Source organism: Triplophysa dalaica, chromosome 17 (assembly GCF_015846415.1).
Source record: "Triplophysa dalaica isolate WHDGS20190420 chromosome 17, ASM1584641v1, whole genome shotgun sequence".
NCBI classification, from domain to species: Eukaryota; Metazoa; Chordata; class Actinopteri; order Cypriniformes; family Nemacheilidae; genus Triplophysa; species Triplophysa dalaica.
Window position 1 is genome coordinate 6036749 of NC_079558.1, and position 19040 is coordinate 6055788.

Below are 19040 nucleotides of genomic sequence, written 5' to 3' on the forward strand. Positions count from 1 at the left end.
ACTCAACTAAATCATGCATATCGCTGGTGTCCTTCTGAAGCCCTGTTTTTCGTGATATTTTTTGCTATACATCATCATTATTATTATTAGTCACATTTTATGTTTGTCACTTGGTTCTGCAAACTATATCATCATTATGTTATCATTTAAAAAGTACAGTGTTTTTTCAACTTTCTAAAAAAAACGCAAATGAAGATACACCTTGGAGATACAAGGTTTGATACAAGGTACCTTGGAGATACAAGGTTTCTTAAGGACTGCGACGATAATGTTTAATGTTTGCCCTACATTGACATCTATGCTGCTTTACCTTCCCCCTTAAAGGGGAAGCGCACCCAATAAAGAAAATTCTAGCATCATTTACTCACCATGGTTGTTCCAAATCCAAATAATTTTGTGTATTTCGTGAACACAAATGGAGTCCAAATGATTCCAGTCCCCAATCACTGCCATTGTGTGAGAAGTAACTTTTTCAGAAGCAACATTTTTCAAATGGACCGAAAAAAGCAGTCATACAGGTTTAAAATGAGGGTGAAAACAATGCAAAAATGACCCATTTTGGGGTGAGCACACCCTTCAACTTCTAGGATTTTTACTCCAGTCCCCATTCACTACCATTGTATGACTTCAACATCCTTCAAAAGTCACATTTGCTACATAACACAATTGCAGTCATACAGGTGAACACAGAGAACACACCCTTTAACTATGATGATTTCTGTGGAATAGAAACAGCTACAATATGAACAGCTTTTAAAACATCTGTTGAAACTAAACTGCATCCTAATGGCTGTTAATTTGCATTATACATTCCATCATGCTACCGGCAAACAATAAACCACTGTCATGAATTACTCCAGGGTAGAAGGGATTCCTTTGCGAAGCTGACAAGGAAGAACAACATATGCTCACTTTACCTAGAGAGAAACAGCTAAAAAACAACCATACTGTACATCAGACATCCACATTAATCATGTAAACACTCATCAATCTGAAAAACACAGAAAGAGAGAAAGAAAGCTAATAACGTATATTAGTGGACAAATGGCAGCAGAAAGCGTCTATATGATGGTGAAAGTGAGTTGTCAGAACAGATGACAGAACTTCATGCATGACTCCATATGTTCTGAATCTTTGCCTGTGCCGAAGCACACAGCCAATTCATTGACCCTCCTGCTAAACCTGATGCTGCCTGTTTTCCTAGAAACCACTTTTGTCTAATTTAAAACCGGTATATAACGCAAACATATGCATACTTATTCTGCAATTTAGTACATAAGGTGAAGTGCGTCATTTCCACCAGCATCTATATGCAATCTATTTGTTTATCTGAGTGGGGAGACATCGGCTCAAGCAATAAATTTAAGGCGTGAATTTAAGTGTTTTAAGACGTTATTATAAATTATAAATATAATTAGTGGTGGTCATAGATTAATTTTTTTAATCTAGATTAATCTAGATTAAAATGGCTCATTTGAATTCTGCCGAAGGCATTCAGAATATGTGTGCTACCCAAATAATGACTAAAAGTAAGTCTTTGAGAACGGGTTTCTCAAGCCAGGTGGCGCATTAGACCAGGGGCTCATCTCCTGTTTCCAAAATGCATCACAAACTGCTTGAGAAAGCTGTTCTACTATGATAATTGGTGATGAAAATTAAATTATGTTCAAAAAGATGAACTTGTGTTTACTTCCGCATTAGCTAAGGGATGCTTTGCGTTTAGGTGGTACTTGAGACTGGAAGAGCTCCTACAGTACATTTACATTTAGTCATTTAGCAGACGCTTTTATCCAAAGCGACTTACAAAGAGTGAGGGAGCAACAAGCGATATGTCATACAGGAGCCATAATACATTAGATCTCAATACAAAGTTACTGGTTTCAACTAAAGCTAGACCACTACCTGTTGAGAGAAAGTTTTTTTTTTAAACCAATTCCGCATTGCACAAGGTGCAAACAACCTTAGTCTTGTCGATGTTTCTATTGGGAAGCTTCTTAAAAATTAATATTCCCTGAAGCAAACCCGGTGGCTTCATAGCTGCATCCATGTTAGCACGTCACGTTTGATGCGGTAATTTCACAGTAACGTTATGTTGTGTTCAGACCAAACGCGAATGGCGTGTCAAGCGCGAGTGATTTATGTGTTAATTCAAAGAGCCAATAGACCTACTTGCTGCGCGAATCGCGCAAATGAAGCCCTGGTTATGAGATGATGAGGCGGCGCTAAGGACGCGAATGAAGCCCTGGTTATGAGATGATGAGGCGGCTTCTGCTTCCGCGAATGACGCGAATCACGCGAGTTGAAAAATCTCGTTCTCGCCCCGTACCGTGCAGTTAAGCTGGTATACATCCGTGCTAAAATATCAAGGTGAAAGTCATCATAGCTTGCGGAGTATAGACCCAGCTCCCAACCCAACTTTGAGAATAGATTAACGGCGACATTTTTTTTATCGCGCGATAAGAGTCTCACTTAACGCCGTTAACGGCCCACCACTAAATATAATATTTATGATATTACCAAATCTGTGCCAGAAATGTACGGCGTATGATTATTTTATCTTCTTAATACTCTATGAGAACACTTCACTGTTTTGAATGGTGTGTGTTCATATGAATGATCCGTGCTTGAAAGAAGGAGCAATAAAGAAATTATAATGTGCTGTGTGGGCAGCATTGAAGGGGCGAAGAGAAAAAGAGAGATTCCAAACATGCTCCCCGGCTTTATTGTATTATCCTGAATCCCATTATTATTTCACCAAATGCATTCTTTTAGAGCTCATGCTGAAGGCCAACCCGTGTCAAGTCAGCTACCGGGCGTCAGGTGTCCCCCTGAAAGTGTGACGGGAAACTGGTTGTTTCCCGGTGACCAGGTTTACAATCTTATTTTTGGCAAATCCCACTTATATATCCATATGCCAGGCGGGAGAGTGATTTGATAGAGCAGTTGGTGCAGATAATCACGGTCAAAATGTCCCGGTTCGGGGATGAAACCGCCCAAGCTGTTTATTACTGATATTACTATTGGGAGGGGCAGGGGCTGGAGATAGGATTTCATTTGTGTCAGTTATTAATTGCACACATTTCCAGAAGAAAATGATCTATTTCTATTAAATTGCACTAAAAACTTGGCATTATCAGTGGAAAGAAAGCAATCTCACCCAGGGAAGGTGAAGAGTGAGAGTTCCAGGAAATTCACAGCAGGAAAAGTTTTCTAAAATTCATTTTGAGTTTAAAACTATAAATATGATTTATATTCCGAAATACAATAAAAAAAATAACTTCAGTGACTACTTTGTAAGTTGTGAACACTGGTCCAAAAGCACTTCTGGGTTCATTTTGTATTTCATTTTAAATTGTAAATAAATAATGCAATCTTGAAGATATTCGTGTTTCATTTGATTCACTGAAATGTTCTGTCAAATATTTGTGAAGTGTTAAAAACTGAAACAGGAAGTTCTTTTGGACCACAGTTGAATCAGCGTTGTTTATGTCTTGGAAAGTGTTAGATGTACATATCAGTAATATATTTTACATACCAGGGGTTGTTAACCTTTTTGACACGATGCCCTTATTTTGTTCAACAATATTAAATGCCCACTCACACAAACTCAAAATGTCTACCTAAAAATACTACGATCTTGACATAAACCGTTAAAAGGTTTATTCATTATAAAAATGACCAAATAATAAGAAATGTCTTGGTATTCAGTTTGTATTTTAGTATGATTTTTTTATGCTCATTTTTATTCATCTTCAGGTTTGTTAATGTTGTTGCCTCTCAAACTACACTACAATACAAATATAATAATATCTACATCAAAATACAACATTTCATTACAATATGCAATATTACTGTATACTGTGCTGTATTCACACTATGGAGTAAATTTAAGTATACCATGCACTTCACAATACTACTCTACACTGTAGGTTATTGTTATGCATCAAAAAAATTATATATCCTATTGAGACGTTGTCAACTAGACGCTTATTTCCCTAATCACTCTGTCAAGTGTACGTCAAAACGGATTTTACAATAAGCCTGAAAGCACACCATCTCACATCTGATTTATGCCGGACGTGACAGTTTGCCTTTGAAGCGAACGTTATTGTATAATCTCTCCTCGTTGGCACTCTATACAGCGTACATGACCCACTGACGCGATGTAAAGAGCATAGATTACTCTCTTTCATTACAGCAACCATTAGCTTAATAACTCAGAAATAACAGGCGATTATCCTGCCAAAATCAGTCACATTATATTCTAAATGACTTGATAACACTGCCTGACTGGAAGACTGGCTTTGAAGTCGTGTTGTAGGCACTTCATTTAATTCTGGTTAATCCTCTCTATGGCTTGGCCGTTTCAGGGTCATATCCCTTCATGTAATTTTACGGTCCCCCGTAGTATTAGAGGTTCAGTACAGGGTGGGATGTCCCATTAAGAGAGTGAAAATGGCATAAGATTTCTATGCAGGTTAGGGAAGGGGATCAGTGATTGAGAATATCTGGGTAATTACACAATAAAAGTCAATGGTAAGTCCTTATAACAATAGAAATACCAGTGTGTCAGTGTGTGTGTGTGTGTGTGTGCGCCTGGTTGTATAAGAGAAAGATGGCAGAGTATCAAGAAGGGAAGGCAGCTCTCTGATATCCTTAAGGCTACTCATCTGTTAAACAAAGCAAAAGGAATTTAGCAGATTGAAATCAAAGTCCCTGAGCTATGTTCCCAAGTCAATGATAAAACAGAGCAGCTTCTTTCCTGCGATATCTGCTTTGAATTACGAGCGAGGATCTCTTTGTTGCCCATCACCACATGTTGTTCTGGGCATTCCTGTGTCTTTTGGAAATCAGTCAACACAACATGCTTCAGGATATCTAGAGAAACCCAGTATTCCACGAAGATGAGAGTTATGCGAAAACAATCCCGTCGAAATGATTCTCTCTTTATTTTTAGGTGTAATACTTGTGTAACACTTCAATCTGTCAAAAATCATTTCAACTCCAGAATTGCTTCCATCTGTTCTGTTTTTTGATTATTTAAGGACGTCGGGTCACGAGAGGTGATGCATGCGTGGTATGAAGCTTACCTCCAGGATCTTGCATCGCTCTGAGTCACAGCGGCTGTCCTCACAAGGGTGGAACATTCCCAAAGTAACGCAGTTCAGCAGAATAACCAACATGCTGGCCCTCTCGAACCATGTGGGAAGCAGAAGTTAAGGAATACAGAGGAAAAACAACACACAAGCAGGCTCAGACACAGCAAACGTTCTGTTTGGCATAGAAATGAATGGCATTATAACAAAAAAGATACAACATCCATCAGCAGGCATTCTTTTAGGAATACCTCGGGTTGTCAGGTCAAGCTATTCTGAGTTCAAAGCAGAACTACTGGTAATTTATGAACATACCTCTGCCGTGTAAATTCTCTCATATTTCACGTTGTTTTGGAAAAGTAAAAAAGTTGAATTTGTAATAAATTATGGCACTGTTATGAAAGACAACTCGGGCACCCATTATTCAGTTATGACAGCTACAACAAATATTATTTTAAAGGCTAAAATGATTCTCCCTGACGTAAAATGGGGTCAGTCCGGCTAAAAGGGACGATGGTGCTTTTGTCATTATGTTTGTCATTATTTTTCTTGATTTACTCTTGGGAATAAATGACCCTTCATCCTTTTAGTAATTGATCACGGGGCGGGTAAACGCGACCGGTCCCCAAGATGCCAAGCGCGCGGAGGTCGAGCTCGCACATTAACATCTAAATTAAATACAAGAATGCTAATGTCTACACAGGGTGCGGTCTGAACAAGTGTGGCACCGGACAGAAACCTGCTAATTTTTCACAATAACTGCCAAAGGAAGCCCCAGAGGGACACAATTAAAAATCCCCAAAACCAAATGAGAGGATGTGCCATTAAACAGGAAACTTTAAAAAAAGAAGATGCCCGCCAGGGGACATTAATCATCTCAGCGGTCAACAGTACACAACCGTGGGCTATATTGTGTTATGACATCATAACCGAACAGTGAATTATGAAACGCATTTACGGTAAAAAAAATTAAAGCCCTCCCATGTGACCCCTAAGGATCACTGTCAAGAAAAAATCAGCTACTGGCCTCGCTGCCGTGTACAGATATATGGGAAGTCATAAACTTGGGCTCAATAACGCATCTAGTGTGCCGTGACACCAACACATGAATGATTTTCGGAGGTAAAACCAGAATAGTGGCAGAATAGTGTTGAACAGTTCTTGACCAGAATGAATGTCTCGGTTGCATAAAGGAGCTGTAATGTATTCTGCATGAATAATGTAAACAGTCAGAATGTGTCTTCTTCCTTCAGAAAGGCAGGAGACTAATTACAAGCTGCTAACTTCTCACAGGCATCATTGATCTGTAGGCGCTGAAGCGGAGGCTCAGATCACAATTAGTGGAACTCGCAAAGTCATAAACTATGCTGAACTCAAAAACAATGTTAAAAATGTAAGATCCACAATATAGATTTTGGGCAGAATCTAATCCTGGAAGGGTAAAGCAATTTACTAAAGCTTTTATTGTCCTTGGGGTCCAGGTCACTTTACTGCACATGATAATAATCATTTCTACATGGAATACACTTATCTGATGAGTAAACTCTATATTTAAAGTGATAGTTCATTTGCTCACCCTAGCGTTGTTGCAAATCTGTAAAAAAATGTCTTTGTTCTGATGAACACAGAGAAAGACATTTGGAAAAATGATTGTAACGGTTTGTGACAACCATTGACTACCATAGTGGACAATTTGAAATTGAATTGAAAGAAAATAGATAAATATATATCATACAGAATGTATTCCACAGCTAAATTAACAGGAAAACCCAAAGCTCTTAAAAAGATTAACATCAAAGAAATAAAAAACTGTAAAAATGCTGCTTTTTTCTTAGCCAAGTTCCGTCTCATAACAAAATAATACACCAGTCACTAAAGTTGCCAGATACATTTACGAAATCATCCAGAAAGGCAGGACAAATTAAATCCCAGCACCTGACACAAAAAGCGTTTTCTACGGCTGTCGACTGTACTTTCACGCCATTTCTTTAAAAAACATCTACAGTCACCCATACATACAGTATTTACAGATGGAAAAATGCAAGTGCCTTCAGTTGCTTGTGGGCATAAATGAGCTTTAATAAACACTGCAAGTCAACAGCATTGCTTATATTTTCTTCGCCAAGCAGGAATAAATGATTAAGCAGAATCCCATGGACAGTTATATACGGACAACCCCCCCCCATAAACAATAAATGAGAATGCTGGAACTTGTGATTGTGCGCTTATGAATTATTTCCTAATGTGCGGCTTTCATCTATTAAAACAGAGCACTGAATTCAGTTCACACTAGGCAGGATCGGAACATCTGAAATTCTGTGTGAAATGCATTGTATTCTTTAGATATGCGCTTGGTGGGCCGTGGCACAGATACAGATGTACCTTCTCTCAAGTTGACTCCCGCACTGTGAGCAGACGGGCGTTTTTAGTCACGTGGACGCCTTTCTTTGTTCATCCATCAGCGGAGGAATGTACTTGGATATTTCTGACAGGCAATAGTGGGATCAAACCACATCAAGTCTTTATATTGTGTTTATGTGCAGCCTAATTCCCTCATGCGGCACCCTTCATGCTCTAAAAAGCCTTGTTTTCAATGTTCTAACAGAATGAAATAATGACAAGGCGTAACAAAAACTGTATGTGTGATTCGGCAGCTTTTCAGACAGATTCTGCAGACTAACGCTGAGTTCTAATGCGAATCAAAAAATAGAGTGACACAGATAGGCTGAATAAGCAACACAGTGAAATTTGTCAAGCTATGGTCCTGGGTTATAGACTTATCTTATTCCAAGTAATGAATAAATGAGGGGGTGTATGAAGGATGCAGGAATGCTGGGAAATTCTGTTGCAAGGACATGCAATGATAACAAACCAAAATGCATTACTTATGTTGGTTGGCCACTTTTATGCACAGAGCATCCATCATATTTATGCGACAATATACATAATGCACGTATATTTGAAGAGTTTTGTTCCAAAATGAGAAACTCTGTTTTAATTTTGTATTATGTTATCATGTTTTGATTGTGTTAAATTGTGTTAGTTAGCTGTATTGTGTATAGTTATTACGGCTTGAATCAAAACAAACCAACTGCAGATTGATTGAGAATAATTGGAACGCACAATAAAAAAACATGATTTTTGAACAATTTCACAGAGTCATGTCATTTCGGAATCAAACTTTTCATTTTAATACACATCATTCCAAACCATCCGTGTGTTCATTCCAATCCATCTAACTGTTCACAAATTCTTCTTAGTCTGAGGGTCTAAATGTGTGCATCCAGGCCCTTTGTTTAGTGACCCTTTCTCCAGGTCCTCAGGAGCTCAAATGGGTGAGTGCCATACGTGGCAAATAGCAGTATTTCATCCGGCCTCTGTTTAATTCAGGACTCTTGACATTGGCTATGTTTCATCCCAGACTTTTGATCTCACATTCTCCAGTGTCACAGGTTCAGACACGTTCCTAAGCAGAGCACTCTCAGGATTAACATTTCTAGTGTCACGGCACTAAAAAGTCTGGTCCTATTCAGAGTAACAACTACTCTAGGATTTCGTCAGTACTCTTTAAGCAAAAAGCAAATTTTCATTGTAAACTGTTTTGAGAATTGTTGGTTATGCAAAAAAACCCTGAGTAAAAGGCTCTTTTTAGAAATAGTTCAGCCATGAAAGAAAATGCTGTCATTTACTCACATCATTACAAAAATGTATAGCCTTCTGACAGAAATGTGACAATTAACCGGTCAATATTTCCTATGTAATGTCCATAAAATAAAAAAAATCTCTAAATTGCCAAAGGGTCCCCATATCAATAGTCACCATAAAGTGTGTTTAACAGAAAACAATTATACATGTCTGAGACAACATACTTTAGGAGAAAGTTCATAATATTTACATTTTTTAAACTAAATACTGTACTGCTATATCATTATCATTCTAACAATGAAACACATTTTTATACAAACCAAAAAGAAAATAGTTTGAAAAGGAAGTCCACCAAGATCCATCTAACTGTATTACCAGACATGGATCAAACACTAGATGGAACTGACTTCAGTCAATATTTCAGAGATATTAAGGCTCAAACAAGCCAATCTGTCAATCTTCTGTGAAGTGAAAGACTGAAGCTGTGAAAAAAATAAGACAAAAATGCGATTTCATGGATTTTGGAAGAGAGACTACAGAGAAAACAGGTTCCTTCATCCAATGCACTTTAAAGTTTAACAGTAAAGTTTGCTGCAGTTATCCAGGGATGGATCACAAAGATCTTGAAGAAAAACTCAAACGGACCTCTCTTAAAAAGGTAGTGCGGCCAAAAAACGAATATCTCAACTATCAGTTTTTCAGTTTTTCTTTTTGAGATTTCCTAGTTATTGACGTTTGTAAGTCACCGTCCAGTTTTGTTGTGTAAAAATAGCACTGAACATCGTGCTAAACCACATTAAATTAATTATGAGAGACACGCAGCCTTCTGGGTAGTTCTTCCAAAAATGATTTACTCATTATTTTCTAACCCTCTTGTCATTTTAAACCTGTTTGACTTTCTTTCTTCCAAAGAACACAAAAGAAGATATTTTGAAGAATGTTGGAAACTAAACAACGGCCCATTGACTTGGGCCGTTTTGAGTTCTTACAAAATAAGTGAATGGGTTGTTTCGTTACCGACATTCTTCAAAATATCTTTGATGTATTGCAGAAGAAAGAAAGTCATACAGGTTTGAAATGACAGAATTTTCATTTTTAGGTGAACTATCTCTTTAACAATTTGTCCCGCATGATCTCTCTGATATAACCAACAGGGCTATAGAGCGTAACATTGAACATAAAACATTAAAAGTGAGAAATGAATGTTGAATAAACATAGTTTTCTGCTTTTGTTTAAATATGAGCCTCTCATCATAAGCATCTCAGTGTTTACTTGCATTTCACACAGCAGCTATCATAATTCACTTTAATTCTCTCCAAGCGGAGACACTTAATGTCACATGAATTTCATTCGTTAGGAGGTTAATCTTGTGAAAAATTGAGACACAAATGTTTTTTCTGTATGATTCTTCAAGGCAATAGTCCAAATGTATTTGCAGGGATCAGATCACAATCTTTAACAGATTGTGAATTTCTGATAAACATAAAATCCCTCAGAAGCCATTTAAAGGCCAGATGGCTATAAAAACACTGAGATTTCCTTAGCATCTCTTGGAGTCAGCTTCCTGCGAGCAGCAGTAAGATCAGAAGTATGGTCTCTGTGGAAAACTGACGACAGAATTGTGATGGAGCTGTGACAAAACTGAGAAGAGGTGGCTAGAGAAAGTGCTAAAAGAGCCACTCTCTGCTCGACGTCTGGGAGATCCTTAAAGCTAGAAAAGTTAACGGTACCCGGAGTTGTGTGTTGCAAATTCTTCACAAAAACAAAGTGAACTTCCGAGAGAAAAGAGATGTTTGAAATTCGAAACTCGCTGCGGGACACAAACACAACATGTTGTTCTGAGCGAAACACGTGTACAAACATGAGCCATGCTGGATGTGGAAGATCTGAAGACAGTAACTTGCATTGATTATTAAAGAAACATATCATCCAAAAAAAACTGAAGTGAAAGTGTGTACCAACAGCATCTTGCATTTTAAAACAGGATTATGTCTGTCTGTCTATCATTTGCCTATCAAGTACACATTTCAAAATTCACCATATAGAAAAGAGTAAGTATATACATAACTCAACTCACTTTTATTGTCGCATCACCGCGTGTGGTGTGTTAAAGTCTTGGGTGCATACTCCATACAAAGTAGAATGCAGTTGTACAGACAACTGTATGACAAACAACTGTATGACTTTACAGACTTAAGTGACAGTATGTAGTGCAGACAAACAGTCCAAAGTATAAATAGACAGACTATGCAGAAAAGACAACATACATTAAACACATATGGACAGTGTATACACAAGACTGATTTCAGGCGCAGCTTCAGTCTTTTATAATGTAGAATGCAGGATGTTTCAGATTCTAAAAAGCATTTCATTGGACAGAAAATTAAATGAGAAGCAGAAGTGCAGGATGATGTCATCAGAATAGTCAACACAACCTCACAGAAAAAACATTACTATTTTACAATGTGGCTAATTTGGGTTAATTTGTATGAATTTGTACATTTTAGTACCATTTGCTTTTTTCTTGTAATCGTACGATTCACAACCTACAAGTTCAAAAAAAGCCACCATGTAAAATATTTAAAGCGGGCGTAATACACAGGGTTTCTGCCGATCTCATATTAATCTTGAGTACCTATAGAGTAGTATTGCATACTTTGTATCTTCGAAGAGCATTTAGTTTGATCACATTTATAAAGATAGATACAGCTTTACGATTGTTTCTGAAAACATACGGCAAGTGCGGGTGGGAGGGCTAGGCTGAACCAAAGCACATGCGCACCCATTGTAACCAAAATACAGACATCAGTTTCACCCACTGCATGTCCGGCAACTTTTAGCACTGGGACGGCTCCATATATCAGTTTCAAATGATCTCCAAATCCAGCGTTATATCCACAGTTTATATAACATTCATCACCCAAATGCAGTGAAGAAACAAACACCTGAGCTTCGCGAGCATATGCTGTCTCTCTCTCCTGCTTACAAGTGATGTCTGCGCATGCTCCTTCTCCTGCTCTGGTCGTGCTGCGTGCTTGTCCGGCAGAATTGTCCAATACGGGACTAAGAAAAGTTGTAACAAAACAGTTTTATTTGTTCGAAAAAAACTTTCCGAAACCTGTACGATCACTGGAAGAGTGTATCGAGCACAGAAATACTACGTAATACGCCCAACTAGTTTTTGGACAAGCCGAGCATGTTCAGCATGAGTAGACAGCATGTTTAACATTGTAATGAAGTCAGAATGCATGAAACACCGTTGCACGGCCACATTAAGAGTTCCCCTAAGATCAGGTTGAATTTTAGTTTTCCTTTTTTGGTCGAAATGAGAGACGGTTCTGACTATGTAAGTACTTATATCTTCGGAATGTATTAATAATCTCTATGCTCCCTAGTTTAAACGTAACCTTAAGGCTAACATATTCATACATAAAGCAACAAAACTTTCATTTTGAGTTAATGTGCGGTTGTTCAACTTTACCAGTGTGTGACATAAACACAAAAGGTTTTTTTTCAATCTTTCGGTAACTCAGATAACAATACAGTCAAGTAAAACTAACAACAAATAAGCTTGACAGGAAGTTAAGAAGGCATTAAGGAATAATGCTAATGTCTCAAACATTTCACACTTCCAGAGGCTGTACATGATGAGACTCAAGCGCACTGTGCCAAGAGGCAACGATTTTCTGCCGTCGAGCATTAGCTCGTTCATTCGCTCAATTAGGGCCTTGTTCACACCCTGCAGTATTTCAATGTGTCTCTGTCTTTTCTCCATCTGCCTTAGTCTCTTTAGAGAGCTGAGTCCAGTTAGTCTAACCAAGATGAATGAGACACTGAAGTTCAATTACTTATAAAGGCAGACAGTTCGATGCTCCTTCTGTCCTGTTCAGATGTTACACTTATCTTTACAACAATGCACTCATTGCATCCTAAATCAGATAGTTCAAAGCCCTGATATACCAAAAAGCAAATAAATGCCCTAATAAAGATGCATTCTGAAATGATGGACCTTATTACAAAGAACAAAATAAAACATAGATGATTTATAATCACGGCTCATCAAAATGGAGGGTAGCCAATTACTGTATGAAACAACAATTCATCAATTAAAGAGTTCCAAATATTCATGTAAATATCTTATTGTCCTTCTTACATAATATGTACTAAGCAAGATTAAAATGTGATGTGTAAGAATTTAATGGTGTGTTAATGATATTCATAATGTAAAAGAAAATCAGCAGGATTCACTGTCATTTTTTTCCTTTACTCAGTAGCTAGAATATGTACACACATCTACTGTACACACACTCACAGTCTATCAATCTATTAACAGAACAACTCTTCCGCCACTTGGTCGAGAACACGCGCTGCCCCCTGCGATGGCTGTGAGCCTTGCTTTGACACCTGACAAAGTAGCTTTAATTGTATAAAATAACATGAAAGTGCTACCAAGGGAGATGTGCATAGAGGGGCAAGACCTGATTTAGCATCAAGGAAGTAGAGTTTCCATGGCAGGATTAGCTGCTTTGATGTCGCAGGAAAATGCAGGCTGACTGTCATAACGGAGTTGATCTTTGGAGAGGGACTAGTGAGAACGCATCACTTTCACTGTTGGAATTGCTTGTACCAAAAAAATATAGGAAACCTACATAGAAAAACACATTGAATGCTTTCTCCTGTTCCACAAATCTTTGGATGACCTATGGGTCAAAAAATGTGACGCTGCTTTAACAGCTCTAGATCTTATCAATTTCAATTGCAATTTGTCTGGTTTATAAAACACTTTGTGCCATAACAGCCACACACTCTAGAATGGTTACTGTAGATTATTTTTAGAAACAGCCTTTTACTGCTATATGATCTAGAAATACAATGACAGAGGCCACTTGAAATGCAAACTAAGTGCTTCCACACTTTCTGACTTCAGGTAGAAAGGGGTTAAATGTTAAGCCTTGAGCGCAAAGTGCACATTCCTGCTATGAATCAATAAATAGTTGCTATACCATACTAATGCCTGTCATCAAAACAGTAATTGAGACATTATTCAGCTGAACTATGAGTCTTCATCATGTAAGCCAATGTTGCCTAGCAACACACATTTCAGAGCACAAAGGACCAGAGGTGTTTCCTGGCTCGAGTCTGCGGTAAGCATGAGAGTTTTCCACTGGCACAATGGTAGATGTATTATACGTATCGCTAAATCACATACAAGTCTGGACCCAAAGACGGTGCTACACATAAATATTAAGTCATAAGAACTTAATTACGCTCGCCAACTTTGCAGTCACACATTCAGATAGAACTCAACCTGAAGTCCGTAGTGCACTAAAAGTACACAGCTCCCTTTTGTTTGATACATAAAGGGTTGGTGCAGCTTTAAATAAGGTGGATATTGTTGTGTTTGTGCCTCTTGTGCTGAAGAAAAGATGACAGTGCCAATGTTTGTGTCAGAGCTTTGTGGCATCTTCCTGATGCCAACAGGGCCCCTAAGGCACGGAGGCAATCAGGTCCCCTTCACCCTGCATCTTTCCTCTCCACTTCCTTTCCAGCGCGTCTGCGAAGCCTCTGGCAGCCCGTCTCAGGGACACAGGTGCTAACTGATAAGCCATTCGCGCACACTGGGGCTCTAAAACACAGTTAATTCTAACAAGGTGGATGTTTATTGGAAATGAATGCAGGTAGCTCCTTGTAATACGTGCTGATTGCACAAAAACCGACATACTGTAGAGTATCTAAAGACTATTGGTTTTCTCCGTGTATTACAAGATGTAACATCTATCCCAGAAAACCTGCACTTTAATAAAAATATCTAAAACAAGACATTGAAGTATTTACGCTCTGAAAATGCTGGGCTGTTTCAACACCTGATCGGGGAAAAACACGGACAAACCCAACCGTTACAAATTTCAATATTTTACACAATTATGCTTTGAATCAAATCAACATTTAATCAGTTAATTAACTCCCAAATAAATATTTGTGTTTGTATAATATATGTATTTGTGTAATGTACTGTATATGTAAATGAAAATACGCAAACATACATGTGTATTTTAAGAAAAAAGTGTATTTATATTTGTAAATAGTTTATTTAATATTTAATAATACTTATACAAATAGTTACATTTTATTACATCATAACTATTTGTTATAGATAAACATGTATCTGTGTGCATAAATATACGCAACATACATATATTATATATACAATTGCTTTTGGAATCGATTAATCACATTTAATCAATTTGACAGCAGTAATATTAAATATGCATAGAATATTATACTGTATATATGATACATATATTATGGATGCTAACTGCATTTAATTTCCTTGTTTTCATGTGCAATGACAATAAATCTAATCTAATCTGATTTTACTGAATCTTATGCAATTTTGCTTTTAAGTTTATTTTGTTTTAATAATGTTCAGATATTTTTCTGAAAGGCAACAAGAAAGCCCTGTAGCCCCAAGTGTGGTTACCCCCTGGAGCTAAGCAGGGCTGAGCCTGGTCAGTATCTGGATGGCTGACCTGCTGGGAAAATAGGTTGCTGCTGCAAGAGGAGTTAGTGAGGCCAGCAGGGGGTCAAGTTCAACCATTTTCCTCTATACATCATGACCTCCTATTCATCCCCATATGTACTAATTGGCTTCACAACTCTGTCTCCTCTCCACCAATAAGCTGGTGGTGGGCATTCTGGCGCAATATGGCTGCCGTCGCATCATCCAGGTGGATGCTGCGCATTGGTGGTGGTTGAGGAGATTCCTTTGAGTGCCCAGAAAAGAGCTACATAAATGTAACAAGTTTTTATTATTAGTTAAGTGGTGATATCTTGACTTTATTGACATTCCCAAAATCAGGAATTTTTCTATTGAGATCGATATTTTGTGTGTTAATACTACCTATTTCTACTGTAACACATAGTTTTGCTTTAACTGAAGGAAAGAATGCTATTATACGTCTAGTATTTCATTTCCTTCAGATGTCAAAGGTCACGTCACATATTGGATCATGTGTCCTCCCTCAGAGGTGTACAGAAAGATTAGATTAACTCCCGAATAAGGAATTGATTGGCGTTTGATTGATTTTTGGAAGGCTACGTCTCCTAAAAATACGAGCCAGACTCACAATAGCAATGGAAATCTTTTATGGAGAGAGGATGTCATCAGTCACCAAAATGGAGCTGAGCGGTGCTGCGAGCATTTCCCAAACGTGCTATTGGAGAAGATATCATTCTCCATCACTTAACGATGAGGACGATGATTGTCAGTAGCCATATTTTCATAAGCAGGAGAGTGTTTCGTGCTGTAACCACGAGTATAAGGAGTATAAGTACGTGATTCGGTTTCATAAAGCAAAACATTATAAAAATACAGCTGGCTCTTGTAAATTTCCCCAACGGAACAGAGCTGTGATCCATTTCAAAGCTTTATTATTTAGCACCCGTGTTTTTATTAAACGATCGCGACCCCCAGCACCATTTGGACCCAGAGGTAGACGACAGATGCAGCAAATATGATTTGCGGATGTTTATTCACTTATGCGTGGTCAGAAATAGAATGAACATTTTTTCCCTGTGCTAAAGGATAATGAATAAAACATTTTAAAGCCAAAATACGGACAGCATCTCATTAGGATCAGAGTGCCGCCACAAAGCGGCACAGGAGATATTTTTACATCACAGAGCAAACAACAAAAGGCAAAATCCCCAAAGCAAACTGGTCCCAGTTCAGTGGTCTGCTCATTCTAAGACACTTCAGTATGCAGGGGCTCTCTCTGAGGTAAAAGCATATACAAATGATCACAAAAAGAGGCAGGTTCTAGATCACGGAACTAAGTCCCATAAGATCCAGTCATGGTTGTGAATGAACGCATAAAAAGCAGAATGCACAAACTTTGAAACGTTGTCTCAGCAGTGTTTGGAGCAGAAGAACGACTTGTTTTTCAAAAGTTAAGGAAGACAAAAACCCAAACACAAAATTTTATTTTAGTAATTGTTTCGTTTTTTAGCAGGGACGTACCATTAAAATGAGCAGGACATGCTGAAATTACACATTTAATATTCAAAGGACAGGAGAGGGCAGATTTCATACAACACAACACGTATGATGTTAGAATGCTGGGATTCAGATCAACAAATATCAGATTCTTCTTAGTCTTGCATAGCATGCTGAAGGTCTGAAACTTGGCGTCACTTTCTTTGACCAAGGCCCGTCCAAGAGGCCATATGACTGACAGGTAAAGCAACCAATCACGTTTCGTCAGGTTTATAGGCAAAGTCCCTGCAGTAACATACCGGTGTAAATTCACGAACGTGTCAAAAGTTAATAGCAACAAAAGGATTTTAAATGTATGCCGTGAACCTCGCATACTTTTAAGAATGAATCGTTTAGACATAGTGATGAATTCTAGCACTTATAGCAACCGTTGTAAACATGACAGCTTACGTCTTGGATCAGACAGCTTTGTGTTGTTTCGAGACGGACCGTTAAAGAACACTACATGCTCATCTCCCGGAAATCCTGTCAAATTCAACCAATCAGATGACTACTTGGAACTTGCTGAAGTGTTTCCAGAAAAGTGTGCCTTATGCATCAGACGTTTAGCCAACGGTCCGTGGATTCCTCTAGACAATCACAAATGACAGATATCTCCACATTTGAATCATTTGGATTTCTCATTTTCTCTGTTTGCATTGTTCAAAAAAGGATTAGCAATTTATGTAACTTTTTCTTAAAAAAAATATATTTCCCACATATCAACCTAACATTTTCTACATCAGCGCTGTCCTATCTGAGGTCCACTGATTCTCTGTTTATTTGGTAAAAATCTGCATTGTGGTAAAGAAATCATCTCGGTCCACTGCGGTTTCATAAAAGACAATACTGGCCTCCGTAGGATTTCTTGAGAGGGATGAAGTTAACAATAGACGATTAATTTGTTGAGTGTTATGTGGAGAAACTATGAAACTAAAGTGTTCAGGGGAAATCTGCCCACTTGTAAAAAAACAAATGACAGACTCCTAACTTTCTCACATTCCAAAAACGATCATCTTAAATTATACACTTCGTTAATTTATCAATTTATTTATTTTTTTATGAAAAAATTCTTTGCTCATAGTGTTTTCCGGCCCACATACTGTAGGTCTTGTTTGGGTAAGACTAGATCAGGCCTTCCCATTGGCTGAAGCAAAGAAGGGTTCAGGCCAGAAAAGATTAAAGCACAGCTATTCAAAGACATCAATGACAACCGACAGTGATGCTCCCTCTTTCTTCCTCACAGACACTCACAAAGGGAGCTGTGAATAGTCAAACACAGTCTCCTGGTATGCATTAGCATAGCGACAGGTGAGATCCTGAGTAGCTGGTTTCTCTGTGAGAAACCCGAAGGTGAGGCGAGGTAACACACTGTCAGTGTTTTCTACTGATATCATGACATGTTGAAAAGAAAAGCAATGAACGGCCAATGAACAATGAATGTCTCTTGCACTGTCTCTTGCACTCTCTCTCTCTCTCTCTCTCTCTCTGTTTCTCATTGTGTGCCAAATGTTGGTCAAAACAATCTTTGGCAGTGTTTTTATAGAGCGATTTATCACTACTGTCTATGTCCACCACAATAAAAGACATGCAATGACTCAATGTGACCTTAAATACTCTTTGGTAATTTCCTTAATATTAGAGCAGGGGCAAAGCCAGCGGACGGGCCTGACAGGCACAGGCCTGCCCTCTTTCTTAATAGACACGCCCAGTTATTACAAAAATATTTTATTTATTATATTATTGTTATGTAATTGTATTCAACATTTAACATTTACATTACATCACGTTACACATGGTAATGTTGCAAGAAAGGGAGCGGGAAGCAAAATGCTGCAATACCGCCACAAGACACCAACGAAATGGCTCAGTCAATCAAATTCATTAAGCAAGTAATTATTAAAATCTTTATACAAAACAGTCCTATGTACGATTCAAAGTTTTGGTAAATATTTTATTTTGGTGTTGATAATAAAATAAATGTGCTTAATAATAAAAAAATTAGCATTTCATTTTACTGTAAATTTTAATTAAGGTGATATTAATGCAGTACTTGTTAAAAACGTTTTTGTGACTAAGACGTAGTAGTTTGTTGTTGTTGAGCTGTGTGTGTTATGTGCTGCAGTTGCAGCTCCAAAAAAACAAAGAAGAATAAAAATAAACAGCCAAGACAGTCAAGGTGCCCGCTCACTTTTGTACAGGCCTGTCCAAAAATAAAATTCTGCCTACGCCACTGTATTAGAGTATTTACATAGTGGATAAT

The 19040-nt window shown here is 38.0% G+C and overlaps 1 protein-coding gene across 13 annotated transcripts in view; it reads right to left on the reverse strand.

Annotated features, from left to right (window-relative positions):
- cacna1g (calcium channel, voltage-dependent, T type, alpha 1G subunit) overlaps positions 1 to 5220 on the reverse strand; it is a 106486-nt gene extending 101266 nt beyond the window's left edge. For 11 of the 13 annotated variants that reach the window (XM_056770613.1, XM_056770615.1, XM_056770612.1 and 8 more), the window contains exon 1: positions 5091 to 5197. In XM_056770613.1, coding sequence (XP_056626591.1) covers positions 5091 to 5183 — 93 coding nt within the window. In that variant the 5' untranslated portion in view covers positions 5184 to 5197. Of the gene's footprint in view, positions 1 to 5090 lie in introns of all 13 variants that reach the window. The other 2 variants (XM_056770622.1, XM_056770619.1) reach the window with 1 other exon arrangement.
- Positions 5221 to 19040: the final 13820 nt, after the last annotated feature.